This window comes from Belonocnema kinseyi, chromosome 7 (assembly GCF_010883055.1).
Source record: "Belonocnema kinseyi isolate 2016_QV_RU_SX_M_011 chromosome 7, B_treatae_v1, whole genome shotgun sequence".
Classification (NCBI taxonomy): Eukaryota; Metazoa; Arthropoda; class Insecta; order Hymenoptera; family Cynipidae; genus Belonocnema; species Belonocnema kinseyi.
This window is the reverse complement of record NC_046663.1, coordinates 72,046,193-72,065,098: the sequence shown is the minus strand read 5'-3', so window position 1 is coordinate 72,065,098 and position 18,906 is coordinate 72,046,193. Positions and strand designations below refer to the sequence as shown.

At 26.5% G+C, this 18,906-nt stretch overlaps 1 protein-coding gene and 1 long non-coding RNA gene across 2 annotated transcripts; both read left to right on the top strand.

Annotated features, from left to right (window-relative positions):
• Positions 1-2,518: 2,518 nt before the first annotated feature.
• On the top strand, positions 2,519-9,614 carry LOC117176503 (zinc finger protein ubi-d4-like). The gene is made up of 3 exons (XM_033366758.1): positions 2,519-2,522; positions 5,735-6,084; positions 9,309-9,614. Exons 1-3 carry the CDS (start codon positions 2,519-2,521, stop codon positions 9,612-9,614), a joined length of 660 nt encoding a protein of 219 aa, XP_033222649.1.
• Positions 9,615-18,123: 8,509 nt separating this feature from the next.
• On the top strand, positions 18,124-18,550 carry LOC117176103. Its single transcript, XR_004467582.1, has 3 exons — positions 18,124-18,192; positions 18,312-18,388; positions 18,480-18,550. It is a non-coding gene; the product is annotated as an uncharacterized LOC117176103 (long non-coding RNA).
• The last annotated feature ends 356 nt before the right edge of the window (positions 18,551-18,906 follow it).

Here is an 18,906-nt window from a genome sequence, read left to right as displayed (position 1 = left end):
ATTTTATGTTATGTGCAGTGTAAGCAATAAATAAATAAATTAATTAATTATTTTTTAAGTTGTATTAACTACTAACTTTTCTGCAATCTCATGTTTTTTTTAAAAAAACCCGATTTTTTAGCTGTTGCTCAAGTGCCTGGAATCATATAATATTATGAAAATTTTTCTTCAAAACAATACGAAAGGTTACAACATTGTACATATAATAAGCGCAAGTTGAAAGATATTTCACTGTTTCATAAGAGGTTATTGGAAACAAAGTTCAAATTTTGATGTTCTCGAAAAACTAACATAAAAATGAAAAAAAAATCATGATTTTTTTAAGTTCCTGGGCTCATTTTAAAAGTAAATCTCCATATTTTTTAAAATAAATTAATGGAAAATTTGTAACATTTTATCACCTACATTCTCCTCTAGGACCATAGAGCCTCGACTGGTGTTCGATCCCTGAGCCGGTACAAATGGAAAATTTTCTATGCACTGGGGCTTTGGTGGTTCGAAACTCACAGTGAAGGCTCTATGTCGAGGGGACTAGTCTTGGGCGTCGTTAGTCGACTTTGAGTAGACTCGGAAAAGAGTTCAAATAAATTCACCGTCATTTTCACCATTCAAAATAGAAAAAATTTCAATTGCAAACTTTCAACATTAGTGTTCTGAAAAGCGTTCAAAATGAAGTAATTTTAAATGATAAAACATTAAGGGATGAAAACATTTCTATCATGAAACGTTGAAAATTGAACTAATCTGAACTTCATTGAAAATTGAAAAACATGTTTTGAAAAACATGTTAATTACCTAACAGTGTTATAATTAAACTTTTTTTCTACTCAAACCCTTTAAAATTTTAACCATTTAAAAATTCAACCATTTCGAATTAAATTCAAATATTCAAACTTATACGGAAAAATGGAAAATTCCACGTTCATTCAAACTTAAAAAAATTATTCGATTACTGAGGTATCAGTACTAGATATTTCAATTTTTATACATTTAGATTTTAAGCAATATCATTTTTAACTTCTTAACTTTAAATTTTTTTCAGGTACATTTTATTTTCACCTTATTTAAAACTATTATTCATTTTTGAACTATTCCAATCAAATATTTTTCAATTTAAAGTGATTTTTTTTATCAAGAAGACGAATTTTTGACAAAATACATACATTTATAACCAAATAGATCAATTTTCAACCAAGAAGATTAAGCATCAACCAAAAAAGATAACTTTTCATCAAATTAAACAAATTTTCAACTAAAAAGATCAATTTTTAAACAAAAATGGAATAGTTGAATTTTCATTTAAGAAAATTAATTTTCAATAAAAAGATGAATCTTCTACCGAATTAGATACAGTTTCGTTTGAAAAAATCATTTTCTAATATAAACAAAAAACAAACTTTGACAAAAAAGTTGATATTTCTACCACATAGTTGGATTTTCTATACAAAAATATGAAATTTTATCAAAAACATTAATTTTCCAGCAAATAATTTTTCATCCCAAAAAGAGAAGTTCAATTTACAATAAAAAATAAGAATTGTTAATAAAAAATATAATAGTTGATATTTTCAGCAAAGTAGTTGAATCCTCAACCAAAACAGATTAATTTTCAACAAAAGTTGGATTTTTTTACAAAGAAATTGATTTTCCATTAAAAAAGACAAATTTTCAACAAAATAGATACATTTTTAACCAAGTAGTTGAATTTTTAACAAAGAAGATTAATTTTCTGCAGAAAAGACGAATTTTCAACAAAATAATTGAGTTTTTAGTCAAAAATTACAAAACAGCATTGTGCTAGCGGCTAGCACAATGCTCCGCCCTTGTTAGTTGCCAACGTTACCACTATGGTTACCAAAAAAGTGACTAAAAAGGAACTAGTTATTTCTCATGGCTGCTAAAACACTTACCAATTTTGTTTTTGAATCTCAGGAATCTGAACCTACCAAACACATATCAAAAGCACATAATATGCATAGGGGAGCCCACCCCACAGTAGATAATGACAATATACAGAAGATATAGTCATTAATTATGAGCACAAATATAAGGAAAATAATCTATTCTAATTTTAATATATTGCCACGCATCATGTCTTAACTATTCATTACATACTAATTATTTTTGACATACATTAGTATTTTAAATGAACGATTTGAGATATTTTGAGTTTGAGATTAATGTGAAGTAAATAACCTCGACTATTTTGATAATTATTTGCGAAATGAAATCTAAAAGTTTCGTTGACTAGCTATAGCAGTGTTTCCAAAAAATAAAAAAAATAGTTTAAAAAATCAACTCCATATGGAAAAAACTGCAGAAACTGCTTCATCGGCCCGAATCGTTGACGCTAGCGCCGCGGAATGTAAACAAAGCGAACTATTTCACTAAAACACAGTACGATTGGAAGGAATCAAGCCAAGGGCCACCCATAAACAACTTGTTTTTCATAATAGCAGAGACGCAAAAAGAAATAATTAAAACTTTAGTTTCATCAAAGAAGATGAAGATGGAAACTATGGGTAAGTTTTACGACAGTTAGTCTTATTTATAATTACTTGGAATATAATATAAAATACATATTTTTGAGATTCAAACACGTGCTCTCTTTATCGCAGTCGGACGCCGGTAAGGGAGTGTTTGCAATTTAGGGGCCGTACTTAAATTACGTAACGGATTATAGGGCCTCCCAAAACCCCACCCCTCTCTTTTAATAGAATTGTAACAAATGCATACAGAATGCCGAACCCCTCCCCCTTGAACTGTAAGGCCCCTTAAATACTAAATTGCATTAAAAAAGGGGAGGAGAATTGTGTTTCGTTTCGTCTTTTAGTATATGGGGAGGGGAGGGGGGATTTTTTTTACCCGATAAAATTTTTAATTGCATATATTTTTGAATAAAAAAAGAGAGAGAAAAGGGTTGGTATCACATGTGCACAGAAATGAACGTTTTTCGAACATTTGCTTGAAATCCGTCAGAAATTTAAAAAAAAGATCAAAATTAAGAAAGTAGCGAGGATTTGATTGAAAAATAAAATTGAATTTTTACAATTTTCAATTTCTTATTGAGTTTGGCCTTTTGTAAACATTTTTAGGGGCCATCCATATTTTTAACAAGTTTTTATTTTAATAGAGTTTGTAAATTTGGTGAAAGATGGCCCTGCCAAGGCCATGGCCAGAATAGTTTGGCTATTTTAATTTGACAATTTTGGCTGTGTCCTTGGGCCCGGCAAACGTATATTTAATAATAAATGAATAATTAATCAGTTTAAAAATCTCTTATATTTGAGACCTCGCACTCTTATCCCTATTTTTATTCTGTTACCACTTATTTTCAATATTTCCCCCCTTTTCCTGTTTCCTGTTCGGTTAAAAATATCACATACTATTTAATTCAAAATTTCATTATTTCGTTGAAAATTCGTCATTTTTGGCAGCGAATTAACCTTTTGAGTTAAAAAATCATATTTTTTTGTTAAAAATACAATTATTTCGTTGAATTTTGAACACTTGTTGACTTTTTTTTTAAGATTCATCATTTCTGTTGAGCATTTGTTTGCTTTTTTGGATAAAAAATAATCTTTTCAAATCAGAATGTGACTGTTGCATTGTTGGTTAAAAATTGATATTTTAAATTGAAATTGATCCCCTTTCTCTGTTGCATTGTTGGTTAAAAATTGATATTTTAAATTGAAATTGATCCCCTTTCTCCTGGCTAGGTATGTACATTTAGATTCTACCGTATTATAAACGTACGAATTGTTCGCATGCTTAAAATCGGCAATAAAATTAATATTCTTTTTTTTTTTTGTTGAAAACTCAACAAATTTGCACAAAATTAACAAATTATTCAACAAGTGGGTTGAACATTGATGTATTTTGTCGAAACTTCTCTTTTTGGTTAAAAATTTATTTATCTGAATATTTAACTATTGGATTTTAAGTTGAATTTGTTAGAATATTAAACTGTTTGGTTGAAAATATTTTCGGTTTGTAATTTAACTCTTGTAGATATTTCGTCTTTTTGGTTTCGGAATTCAACAATTGTGTAGGAAATTCGTGTATTTCGATGAATTCTCCTTTTTTTTATTAAAAATTCATTCTTGATCTGAAAACAGAACCATTCCTCGTTTGGTTGAAAGTTGATTGTTTATAATTTAAAAAATTCAACTATTTTGTAGAAAATATATGTATTTTATTGAAAATTTGTCGTTTCCGGTTGAAATGAACTTCTTAAAAATTCGTTTTTTCCATTGTCAATTAATTTTTCCAAATTTTAAGTTTTAATTTGTTGCTTGCAAAGTTATGTTTTTTGGTTGTAAACTTAGCTTTTTAAGTTGAAAATTCAGCTCTCTTAATTGAAAATTAACTTTCTTGTTAAAAATTCATCTCTTCGAGTTTAAAAAACTTAATTCTTATGCTGAAAAATGCGTCTTCTTAGGCAAAAAATTAATCTTCTTTGTTGAAAATTCGTTATTCGACTGGTTAAAAATTCTTTTTTTAAGCAATTTTTTTTTTAAACTGAAAATATAACTATTTCGTTCTTGAGCCAACATTAAATGTTACAAAGACATTGTTTGAAATATAAAATTAAGACTTCTTCCGCTTCGTTATTTTAAAACGTGATAAGAAAAAGAACAAGGTTGAACATACATTCAATAAATTAGAAAATAAGATTTTTCAACATTTTTAAGAACAATCTTTACATATTCTAACTTTTTAAATCAATGTTCTACTATTTTCTCTCGCTTTGAATTTTGGAACTATAATATCAGGGAAGTAAATTTAAGGAGTAATTGAACAAAACATAATAAATCCATCTCATCCATTATACATTATTATAAAATATAATAATATTTTGAAGGTGAAATATTTTTAAAGCAAGATTTTAAATCTGATATTTTTAATTTCCTTAAAATATTTTTAAATATCCAAAAAGCTTTAAAATCTCTTGAATTCTTTTCAGTCCACTAAAATCTATTAAAACCCATAAAATTCGATTGAAATCCTATGAATGCTTCAAATGTGGTACAATTTATTGAAATCTTCGGAATCTTTTAAACCGTATGAAATCCTACGAAATCATTTTATTATAAATTCCTTAGAAACATTTTAATCTCTTGAAATTATCTATAATCTTAAAAAATTCTTTGAAATCTCATTAAATTCCTCGGAATATTTTAAGATACGCTATATTCTTTACAAACCATTAAATTTCACGTAATCCCTAGAAATCTTTCGAAATTCCGTATACATATTGAAATTTTAAAAATGTTAACAAAATTTTAAATCCCCCCATAAAATCTCTAGAGATTCCCTGAAATTCCTGATCAAATCCCTACAAATCCTTGAAATATTTTTAAATCCCATAAATTATTTTTAAATTTGTAATATCTCTTAAAATTTCTTCAAACATTTTGAAAACTTTGTAATCCCTTAAAATCTTTCAAAACTTTTTGAAATTTCGATTTTTGACGTGGCGGATATGTTATTTCAGCCAATCAACGAAGATATTTGAAAATATTATCAGGGGCAAAGCGTTAAAATATTTGAATTAGCAAGCAATTTGAGAAAATCGTAGCATTAGTTTCATTTTTTAAAATAACAGTAAAATAGTTGCATCATTAAAAAAAATTTCAAAAAGTGCCAATAGTGTCGTGAGTCCGAGGATTGCATAACTGCTAAATGTTCTATTTAATTTTTTTCATTAAATCAATTTATTTTTTTCTGATAGTTAAATTAATCACAGAGTTGAACAAACTCCAGAGTGAAAATGAAGAGCTCAAAAACACTTGTCTGGAATACGATGAGTTTAAGAAATCAATGTTTGTATGTCTTAAAGAAAAGGACGAACTGATAATAAAATACAGAGATCGCAAGGCTGAACTTCTGAAGAAACTAGAGACAATGGAACAGAAATTAGCTACGCAGATGGGATCAATTAAACCATTAATTAAAGAAAATAGGCTATTAAAAAGTGAAAATAGAAATTTGAAGGCAGAATTGTCTCAAATCCGACAAAATCCAAACGAGATGGAAAACAACAAGACCAAACGAGTCGAAGATACCAACACCTCTAATCAGGTATAAAAATTTTAATTTTGAAATGTTTAAAAACATCCAAATTTCTCATTAAAAGCTTGTTACTTCTTTTCTACGTGTAAAAATTAATTTTTAGTGTTTCCCCTATTTTCCCCCTTTTTTGTACAAAAATCTAGAAAAATTAGTGAAAACAATTTATAAAAAAATGGTGATACTTTTCAGTCTGGTATAGGTTTAATTATTTCTTTCTGATTCTGATATAATTTATATTCCTCTTTCGAAATCCGTTGTCAAGTTTTTTAAAAGTTTCAAATTTGCAAAATGGCGATCGCTTCTGAAAATATTCGAATTAAATTTTCTTAAAAACTCCACTTTTTCTCCTGATGTTTTTAGGTTTGTCCTAAAAAGACAAAGGAAACACATTATTTATCTAGAAAAAGTTCTAGAAAAATGGCTTTTGACACTTCTATGTGGCGTTATTATTGAGATTTTTCAGAAAATATTGATAAAATCCTTTGGAATTTATTTTTTCTCTGGATTATAACTTTTTGGTATCATAAAAAACAAATAACAACATAATTTAAGTTTCTACAACTTATGCATCCGATTTTTTCTTTGAAAGCCTGTTTTTTTCAATAATAGATCCTATTCATTTTTCTTACTTATATAATTATTCCTTTACTAACACTTTATTGAAACTCAGGATATTTCTATACACCTCAAAAAACCTGGAAATCGTCAGTAAATTATTTTTTTTTTAATCAGCAAATTTTTTCGAGAGCGTGCTTTTTTTTAATTGCAATATAAAATTTAATAAAAATGATCCTTCTGTTGTAAAAGTAACCGGATATTACTGTATTCGAAATTTTTATTGAAAATTAGTTGTTTTCTGGCTTGAAGTTCATTTTTTTTTAACTGAAAATTTAAATATTCTATTTAGGGTTAAAAAACTGATCTTTTTTAGTTCAAAATTCAACTATTTGGTTGAGAATCCATGTATTTTGTTTTAAAAAAACGTCTTTTTGATATAAGTTAAATCTTTTTGTTTTCAAATTTAACTATTTGGTTAAAAATACATTCATTTTGTTGAAAGTGCAATATTTTGGCTTGAAAAGTTAGGCATTTAAAGCGGTTTAAGTTGAATTTCATGCATATAATAATCACATTAATTGTCGTTTTTAACGTCAGATATCTGAAAAAATAGTTTTTCTATTATTTTAAGAACCAAAATATTAACTGATGTCATTCGATATAAAAAACATTATTTTTTATGAAAAATGTTGAAATTTACAACAACAAAAAAACATTAATTTTAACCATGCTTTTTGCAATTCAATTTTTTCTGACCGCCGCTTCTTACCGATTTTTGAAAAATGATTGCATTTTAATATATGACAACATATTTTTTCCGGGAAAAGTTTCTAATTTTGAAAGTAAAATTTTCTATTTCTTTTATGGCTTCTTCTATGGTTCTAAATCGTGAGAACAATGTTTTTTGTAGGAAAAAACTTTTTAAACAAATAATTATATTTTTAAATTATTTAACCTTTTTTAGAACTGGAAAGAGCAGAGTTGTAGAGAATGTTTTCCCAAAAAAATAAGCCGTTAGTTATTAAAAAGACAATCATTTTTCAAAAATTAGTAAGAAGCGAAGATCAGAAAAAATTCAATTGTAAAAAACATGCTTTAAATTTATGTTGTTTTTTTTTTGTAAGTTTTAATATTTTCCATAAAAAATTATGTTTTTTACTTAAAATTCTATCAGTTATAATATTGTGATTCTTAAAATCATAGAAAAACTATTTTTTTATATATCTCACTTTTGGCACAAATACCTTAAGAATATTTTGTAACATAATTTCCAAAAGTTTTCTAAGTTAAGCATATTATTTGAACCCTAAAAGTCGATTGCTTTAAAAATGTGAAATATTTTAATGACATGTTACTCATTTTGGTAATAAAAACGGAATTTTCGTATTTCAGTAAAAAAAAACTTCATGGAATATACTCATAACATTACGACGAATCTAGAAAAAAAATCTAAAGAAAAAAACAGTAGGGTTTTTGAGTATATTGTTTTTTAATATTTTCAGAAAAAACGCCGCAAATTTACCAATTTGAATTTTTTTATCTTTCCAACAGATTGCGAAAGACGATGAGAAATTCCTTTAAGGACATGTGATACTTTCAGTTTCCCCGGCTTTTTTTCCACAAAAATGAAAATTTTTAAAAACTGAATTCGGAGATGCTATAAAACATCATGCCGGACGTCCCCAAACTCTTTTTTGAGGGATAATAACAAAAAAATTTATTGTGCTAAATAAAAATTGTATGCATATGCATTATTTTGAGGTTACGTCGTTTTTCATATCTGCCTTTCCGATAGTCTGGAAATTATTTATGAAATAAACTTTTTTGATTGCCTGCGAACAAGGTTAGTTCCGGGAGATTAGTTACTATGTTTATTTGTAAGTCCAAAGTTTTCGGCCAAAAATATTGTGTAGTTTGGAAGTAACGCTCGGGTGAATTGTAACACACATAACCTCGAAATATACACGCACGTTGTTAGCAATATCAAAAATTTTTTGATAAAAAACAAAAAAAAGTATCTGGGGACGTCCGTTAGCATGTTCGCTATCATTTCCCAGCTTTTGAAGGCAAAATATTTCTTATCCTAAGAAAAAAGCCGGGGGAATCTTAACGCTGAAAAAATCGATACTATTTCCTCAGCGCTATGCAAATTAATTACATTTTGCTAAATTAAAACTTTTTTGAATTAACCCCCAAAAAAAGTGTGTGGGGACGTCCGTTAGCATGTTCGCTATCATTCCCCAAATTTTTAAGACAAAATATTTATTATTCTAGAAAAAAAGCCAGGGGAACCTAAAACTGGTCAAATCGACAATTTTCTGAGTATCACATGCCCTTAAGAAACGTAATGGAAAATAAGTATCTATATTACATTAAAAAATGTCATAGTTTTAACAAAAATTTAGCCAATTTTTAGATAATTCGTGTTTTCAATTGTAAAAATTCAAATACAATAACTTTCTCAACGAAATTTTTTTCATCTAATCGATAAGTTGCATGTACAGTAACAATACTGAAATTTCAATTTCTTTTAAGGAACTGGTGAAAGCTATAATTTAATTATATGAATCAATTCTAAAAACAATCCTGAAAATAAAGAAAAGAAATCCCAGTCCTATCCAGATTTTGATCAGACTATTATTTGGTCTCTTTAATTTTAATATTGTTTGAATTAGGATCTCTCAGGTAAAAAAGGAAGGTCATATTCAGACAAAAAAGAAAGGAAAAATCCGCGGAAAGCTGGAAAGAAGAAAGAAGTTCTTCATACCATCAAACAGCGTTATAGTTCATATACCTGCGATGTATGTGGAAAAGAATATAAGTATAGACAATCGATTTTATATCACGTACATCGGGTACATTCTGAAAAGAAACAAAAACCAAACAAACTGGAGTATGATGATAATGCACGGATAGAAGAAATCGAGGCCTCCCATAAAGTATACAAATCTGATTTTACTACTAATAAAGCTATTATTTAGGTTGGCTGCCCGCTCGGGAGATCCACAAAAACTCGAGAGAGAAATATTGCACCCGAAGATTTCCCGTATTTCATAAATCTTTGAGGCCTAGAAACTAGAATTTTTTAGATTAATTTTTAAAGCCTTTAAATTTTTAATTTCACAAAATTTTTTTTACAAAACTTCATATTAAAAGCCTGGATAGTCAGTTTTGTATTGAATAATTTTAGATGTAAATATAAAGCAATTTCGAATAGAAAAGATAAAAGGTGGCCACTGAACCGGCAAATGCCCGGGAATTTTTAGAAAAAAATTTTTTCCAACTTTAATCTCGACATTTTTTAAATAATTTGTTAAATTATGATTTTCATAGATTATTACATCATTCAGTTTAGAATGCTTAATTCAAAAATCTTTCACTTTAAAAATGTTCATTTTTTATTTTTGAGCATATATTTTAATTTAAAGAATTTTAGAATAGAATTTTAAATTAGAAGCTTTTAAAATCGAAGATTTTGTTGTAAAAACAATTTTTAGTTGATCAACTGTGAATATAAATTAATTTATGGTTTTCAAAAATGAATTTTACTTTGAAAATAAAAAAGTGAATAATAATTGATTTTACAAGACGATTCGGAATCAGTTCACAATTTTAGAATTTCCAGATTTTAACGTTAACAGTTAAACTGTTACAATTGGAAAGTGTTATTAGTTAAGCAAATGTCAATGCAACATTGAATCTTTATAAACTATTTTTTATTTTAAAATAACTAATGTATTCATAATTAAAGGCTTCGATTGAATTTCAAATATTATTTCAGTCTAAAATAATCCATTTTTAAACCCTTCAATTTGAAATTTCTAAAATTAGAAAAAGAACAATTGGTTAACATTTAGAAATATCTGACTGTTCATATAAAATAAATAATTATAAATTAAATATTCAAAACCAAACAAGAAAACTAAACTTCGAACGTTTCATATTGTAATAAAAATTGGAAACGATTTTAAATAATTTAAACGAAGTATCTACGTGTACAGATAAAATAACTGTTTATTTCGAAAAAATTAATTTTAAGAGAATATTAAAAATATTTAGAAAGATTACAAAATTTTCAAAAATGAATGTGGAAAATTTTACGGAAAGTTTTTGGCTTTGGCAAGATTAAAAAAAAATGTTTAGGAAAAATTGGAATCATTTTAAAAGATTTTCAAAAGTTCTGAATAAATGAAATAATAAACATTTTTTTAAAACTTGAAACAACATGTAAATGTTTCAAGATTTTCAACTAAAACTTTGAAGCGTTTTAAGGACTTTTAAACTATATTTGAAATTAAAATAACTTTTAATTTAAGAAGTGTTCAATTTATAAAAAATGGAATTTAGATAATTGAAAATGATAACTTGGATTTATATTTTTCGAACCGAATCTGAATCTGTGAACTCTATAATTTATGAACGTTTAACATTTTTCATTTGGGAGTTTTATTGTATTTGAATACAAAATTTTTGATTTCAAAGACTTTTAAACTTGAGTTTTAAAAGTTTCAAATTTAAGAGTTCCACTTTCAGTACTTTAATTTGCAGCTCCTTTTATTACTTCAAATGGAAAAATTTTTAGTTTTAAAGTTTGAACTTTTTAATTTCATTCACCGTGGAAAATGTTTTAAAATCGGGAAATGACCGCGAATTTGTTTCTTTGATTGAAACAGCCACCCGGAGCTAAGAATTGTACACTTTCGACAATTGCAGAGTGGTCACTCACCCGGGAGAATCGGGAGAAACACCGGAAGAAAACAGTGATTTTTCTTTACAGAAATCACATTTTTTAGTAAAAAAATCAATCTACTCGTTTTGTATGTCACTTGATAGTGCGTGATATGATACTTGATAATATATTTATCGTCTTTAAAGTTGATATAATTTTAATTCAAAATTATGGCTTTGAATGTGCTTTTCTAAAACAATTTAATCTGAGGCCTTGAAACTAAAGTTTTTTCTTAAATTAATTTTTAGATTAATGCTTCCAGGTTTCAAATGTTATATTTCACAATATTGTAGTTTAAAATTCAAATAATTATTCAAAATGACAAGACCATTCTGCTATTAAATATTCCAAAATTTCATATTAAAAGCCTTGATAGTCAGTTTTGAGTTTGGTGATTGTAGATGTAAATCTTTGAAATCTTGTTGTGTATTATTTATTTTAATTTTCTATGTAATATCTTAAAATTTTCCGATTTTTTGTTGATGATTTAAACAAATAAATCATGTCAATTTGAAAATTATTGTATTGTATAATTTCAAGAGTGAATAATAGTTTAAGGGAAGATTTGAAGTTTAAAAATTAAAAATTAGTTTTAAAATGAAGAAAGATCAAAATTAAACTATGACTGGAATTGATACAACCGTAAAGGAAAAATTTAGGTAATTTTAAATGGTTACAATTTTTAAATTCTGAATTTACATGTTGAACGCTCAATACAATTTTTTCCTTTTATAGGTTTGAATTTTGCAGCTAAAATTTAATTGGTTGAATGTTTGAAACTTTAATTAATAATTTATAATGAATAGTTTGTTTTTTTATACATTTTTTCAGTTTTAAATGAAGTTCACATTCATTTCAGTTTCAAGGTTCTGGCGTAGAAATGTTTTTCATTTTTATGTTTTCCATTAAAAATTACTATTTAGTTTGAAAGTTTTTCGAGTATAATTCAATTAATTCTTTGATTTTATAAAAATTTTGTCTACTCAGCTTTAATGTCAAATTATAATTGCGTTATTGAATAACAATTTCTAATTCTTGAATTTCAGAAGCTTTAACTTTGAAAGATTCAATTTAGTTTTCAATATTAAATTGTCAAATCTTAATCACTTTGAATTTAGAATTGCTCAAATTTAAAAGTTTTCAATTTTTATTATCTTATACCTGCTATTAAAATATTCGATTTCTAATGTTTTAAACGTGTCTTATTTTCTAAATTTTTACTCGGAAATCATTGAGTTTACTTTGGAGGGCTTCGATTTATAAATTATACAATTTAACTCCTTTTTCTTTTTTAAATTGTCAACAACTGTTTATTAACTTCTTTTATTTCAGAAGCCTTCAATTCGAAATTATTAATTATTAATTATTGTTGCAAAATTTAAGAACATAATTTTGAAAAATTGGTTCTATAATATCATATATGTGAAAAACTGTCAGTGTCGCAAAGATACCACGATATTTACCGGGAGAAAACCGGGAGACAAAAGTTTTAAAAATAGTGGCCACCCTGAATTGGCATCATGTTACAGCTATCTTGTTTTGTATTCGCTTTTTTTTCATTTTCAATGTAATGTTTTCATATTGTCCCAGTTTTAGTTGAATAATAATTCCAAAGGAAGCATTAAAAATTAAACGATTTAAAATTAAACAATTAAAAATTGATTTAAAAATAAAGCAAGATACTAATTAAACTATCTAAAATTGATACGTCAGTAATTGAATAATTTCGGTAACTTTGAATGTTTATAATTTCAAAGTTCTGTTTTCATGCTAAGCGCTAAATTTGTCATTTTTCCCTTTCACAGACTTTAATTTACTAATTAAAATTGAATTATTTGATTTTTTGAAAGTATAATTAGCAATTCCAAAATTATCCATTTTTAAGCTATTTAAATTTAGTGCTTAAATTAATTGAAAATACAAAGAGTTTTTAATGTGATGTTTTAAATGAAGTTTCAACGTTCCGGAGTAGAAGGCCTTCAGTTTTAATGTTTCCCTTTTAAAATTACTATTTATTTTTAAAGTTCTTTTAGAATAACTCAATTCATTTTTTTATTGTAGACAAATTTGTCTAAACAGCTTTAACGTCAAATTATCATTTTGTCATGTAATAACAATTAAAAATTCTAGGATTTCAGAAGCTTATTGAAAGATTCAATTTAGTTTTCAATTTCAAATTGTCGAATTTTAATCGCTTTGCATTTAAAATTATTCAAATTCAAAAGTCTTAAATTATCCTTTTCTAATTAAATTTTCTATAATCGTTCCATAAATATTTTTTAAATTTCAGACTCTTTTAATTCGAAATTCCTAACTATTAATTAATATTTCAGACATGTTTAAAGAATAATATTTATACATTATTAAAATACAAAAATTTCCTTATCCTACTTATTATATAATTGAAGTCAATAGATTTTTTTCCAAAAATGTTTTCTGATGCTTATCAACTTTCGCATTGATCATATATGAGAAAAAACTGGATTTCGCAAAGAGAGTATATTTTTTGTAAACCGGTACAAATTACGAATATTTTACTGGAGAACCAGGAAAAAGCACGGGAGATGAAAATTAAAAAAATAGTGGCCACTCTGTTACTGCTGCTACTACTACTTTAATACTTTCATTTTTTGAGACTTTAGTACTATTCAATAGGATGGGTCAAAAGTAAAAAAATTCTATAATTTTAGATCGATAGAACGCGAAAGAAATATTGAACAAATATCTTGTTTGCCGTTTTAAATTTTCTACGATTTCAATTTTTTACATTCCTGGACGTGAAAATAGACTTTCCAATTTTTTGCAAGATAATTCCTATTAAATTCGCTAGTTTTCGGGAGAAAAAAATCTTAACACCCGTGTAAATGGGAGAAAAATTGTTTAAGGTACTTGAATAATTTTCAATTACCAAAATAAATTAGGAAAACGATAGCTAAGATCCAGGAATTGAAATGGTTAATATGCCCGGTCAATCATTTATTTTTTATTTTTTTGTTTTTAATTAAGTTATCTTTATAACTTAAAAAGTTGGTCTAACCTTATGCCGGCTTCTTTAACATAGAAATTTGGCATTAAATAAAAAAAACTTCCAGCATATTTCTATGCTAGATATCTATATCTAGATGATTTTATTAAATAGACCAAAATCAGAATTCTAAAAATTTACTATATTCCCAATTTTAATTCCTGGGTCTTACAAATTTTTCTCATAATGTTTCTATGCTGCAGAATTCTACACATGCTGAGAAAGAATTTTAAACCAAATTATTATATTTTTTGATTATAATTTAACTTTTTTTAGGATCCCAATTAGCTACTTTTCCGCGTTGTATCGATTTGAAATTTTAGGAAGGTTTATTTTCGACCCACCCTACTATTCAAGGTACAGTTTTTTCAATGTTGGAAAAATTTGTGAGACTCAACTAATACTTTCAATTTGTATAAACTATAAACAAAATTAAGTTTTTAAGATAGAAAATATTTTATTTCTGATATAATTGTTGCAAGGATCTCATGATGAACCTCGATACCGTAAAAGTAGAAAATTCTCAGGATATAAATGCACAAAAGTATCTGAAATCTCCGGAAAACATAGGAAATAAACAAAAAATATCTAAAGGTATGTTCTTTTTTAACAATCTCGAAAAATAGATGATTCTATCGTTATTAGAATTATAAGTTTGAAAACAAAGTTTATAATGCATAAATGTATATCATGTAACAATCTGTAATCAAAATTTTGTGTGTTTAGCTTCTGCTTCGTACTCTTGTGATAAATGTAATAAAATTTTCAAGACTAAAGGCCAGGAAAAACGTCATATAACTAAAAAGCATCCAAAAATGCCAGTAAATGGCCAAATGGTATTCGAAGGTCAGTTCAAGTTGTTTATCCATAAACAGTAAATACACAATTGAAACTAAAAAATATAGAAAAGTGACTCTGCAATTACATTTTTTAATTTATTTTCATAGGTAAAGTTACATACACGTGCGAAAAATGTAATAAAAAGTTCAAGTACGAAAGCATGCGAAACAATCATGTTAGAAAAATGCATTCTGAAAATAAAAAATTCAACTGCAAATTCTGTACAGTGAAGACAACAAAAAGCAACGGTTACCGAAGGCACTTACTACGATTCCATTCACATGAGTAACATTTACCTGTTTTTACTTTTATTCTTATAATTTCTGTTCTCTTGTAGTATAGATTTATGGTAACACATTGATTCTCATGTAAGCGAAATTGCATTTATCTTGCAGAAAGGATCGAGAAGTCCAGAACGTAATAAAGTCATGTATCTTATCTGGGAAAAACAAAATATTTTCCGAAGGAAATAGTAAGTACCCAATAGAGTATTATTTAGTTAATTTTTTTAAGAATTAGAAAACCGGGAAATAACCGGGAAAGCCCCGTAAATGACAGTGAGTTTATTGTTTGACCGGAAATTTTACAAATCTTAGAAAAAAAATTTTTTATTTAAAAAAATAATTCGTTGAATTCGTATCTTCTTTAATTATGATACCATTCTGTTTATAATGCGTAATTCGAAAATATTTAGTTGGCCAAATTTCACATTTTATATTTTTATATTCGAAGGTAAATTTTTAATTTAAAAAATTTTAAACTGAAGTCATGGAAGACTTAAACAAATGGAAAATTTTGATAAAAAACATTTTTATTCGATCAACGATAAATATGAATTAATTATTTAAAAAATTGAACTGTACTTGTACTATCAAAAAGTGAACAATAATTGATTTGTTAAGACGATTTTAAATTCCTTAAAAATTAAACAATTTCCAGAGTTCAACGTTAAAAATTAAACTGGTTCAATTCAAGAGCGTTAATTGTAAAGAATGTAATTAATTTAAAACTTGACTTATTTTAAATAGAAATACTTGAATAGTTAAAGTTTTAAGGAGCTATTAAACTTTGAATATTATGATTTGAATTGTTCTATTTAAAAAAAAAAAACATTAATTCATAAGCGAAATTGTTGAATTTTTATGCATATATGATCAGGCATTTTTCTTCGATTAAAACGGCTACCCTGGTAAACTGTGTTACCAATTTTTGGCTATTTTTGATCCACCCATCACATTTCTCCACCGCCACAAGAAAAATGACTATTTTACTATAAACGATGAATTTTTAATCCAAAAGAATAAATTGTCAACAAAACAGTTGAATTTTCGTCCAAGAAAGACGGCTTGATAAAATAGTTGAATGTTTAACAAATTATTTGAATTTTTAAAGAAATAACTGATTTTTTCACAAAGATGAATTTTCAACCAAGAAGATTAATTTTTAATCAACAAAAATAAAAATTGAATTTCCTGCCAATAAAATTTAACAAAAAGAAAAGAATTTTCTATCCAAAAAAACTTATTTGCAGTGAGATATAAATTTTCTACAGAATAGTTGAATTAAAAAAATATAAATTTCAATCAAAAAGATTAACTTTCTACCTCAATAGATGAAATTTCAACAAAATACAAAAACTTTTAACCCAACAGTTGCATTTCTTACACAAAAAGATTAAATTTTTACGAAAGAAGATTAATGTTCAAACAGAAAAGTTCATTTTCAACCAGATAGTTAGATTTTCTACTAATTTGTTGAATTTTCAAACCCAACAGATTAATTTTTTACACAACAGTTGAATTTTCAACTTAAAAATATGAATTATTAACAAAAAATTTGTTAGTTCATATTTCAACCAGGCAATATTTTAATTTAAAGTAAAAAAAACAGTTAAATCCAACAAAAACAACGAATTTTTACCATGATAGATGTTTCCTTATCAAAAAAATATCAATTCTCAACCACTAAAATCGAATTTTTAACAAACTGGTTTAAATTCTAAAGAGAATTTTTTAATTGGCACTAGCATCAATCATTTATATTTTACGTTCTGCAATTAATTTTTTAAAAGACTCAAAATAAAAATTAGATTTTTTATTTTTCGTCCCGGACTGACTCACTGGCCTCGGCAGAATAAAATATATATTATCGACCCTAATGCTAATAAAAATTTTTCTTGACAGTTATGATACTTCGGTCAATGAAAAATTATGTCTAAAAAAACAGCAAAGATGTCATATCACTAAACTGGTTAAATTTCTAACCAGAGAAATACATTTTTGAATAAAATGATGAATCTTGAACAACAAAAATGATTAGTCTTTAAACGAACAAATACATTTGAAGGAAAGAGTTAAAAATGAAATTAAATAATCCTAATTGGTGTTATTTCTCCGCTACTGCATGTTGTTGGAATTCTAAGAAAAATAGGTGAATTTTAAACGAAGAAGATTATATTTCTATCAAGAGGGACGAATTTTCAACAAACTACATGAATTTTGCACTAAAAATTATACATTTCTGAACCAGAAATATAATAGTAAAATTGTCAGTTAAAAAGATGAATTTTCAACCAAAAGTAGTTTGATTTTATTATTGGGTTAAATTAGTTTAGTTTGCATTCAAGCGAAGAAATGAGAGAATTTTGCGAAAACAAGTAAAAAAGAGGAATTCTTTAAAAAGAGGAAGTTCGTAAAGTTACTTTAACACCCCCCCCCTCCCCCGCACTTTTTAATATTAATACTAAAAAGAGACTCTGCAATAAAATTGTGTTATTTATTTTCACAGTTAAGGTTAAGTACACCTGCGAAAAATGTAAAATAATGTTCAAAAATAAAAGGATGTTAAACAATCATATTAAAAATATGCATTCTGTGAATAACAAAATCAACTGCAAATTCTGTACCGCACAAATAGCAAGAGTTTACAATTACAGAAGGCACTTACTACGATTCCACCCACATGAGTAAGATATATCTATATTTTTTATAAGTATTATTTCTCTTCTCTTATAGTGCCGTTTTATAAAAACAAAATTGTTTTTTTTGTTTGTTTTTTTTTAATACAATTGAATTTATTTTGCAGAAAGGATCCAGAAGTACTGGACTTAATAAAGTCATTTTGCTTACCTGTGACAAACAAAATACTTCCTGTAGGAAATAGTAAGTGTCCGATAGAGTATTATTAATATTAATACTAATAATAAGAAGAAGAAGAAAATAAATTGCAAGCAAAATTGCTTTTATTTTTCAGACAGGATCTAGAAGTCCAAGACTCAGTAACATCATTTTTTATATCTACGAAAAACAAAATATTTCCTGTAGGACATAGTAAGTACCCAACAGTTTATTATTTATGTTATCCCTAGTTGACCAATATGAATTTTAACTACATTTAAAGATATAGGGGTGGAATTTCATCGGTCTTTTTAACGTTTGCGGATCATACTTTGAAAGTTTTTTGCTTCAGTATTATCTAGACCAAAAATATCATTCAAATTTCTGGTTTGGATTATGTAGCAAAAATACATTTTTCTGAACTACTTTCTAGCTGTTTGACCGATTTCGTTAGAAACCGGGCAGTGTGGTCCTGGTCAAGTTCCGGAATTTTTTGAGGATAAAAAATATCGTTTTTCAAACTCTATATTAAGAACACACTGTCGTAATTTAATTTTCTTCGC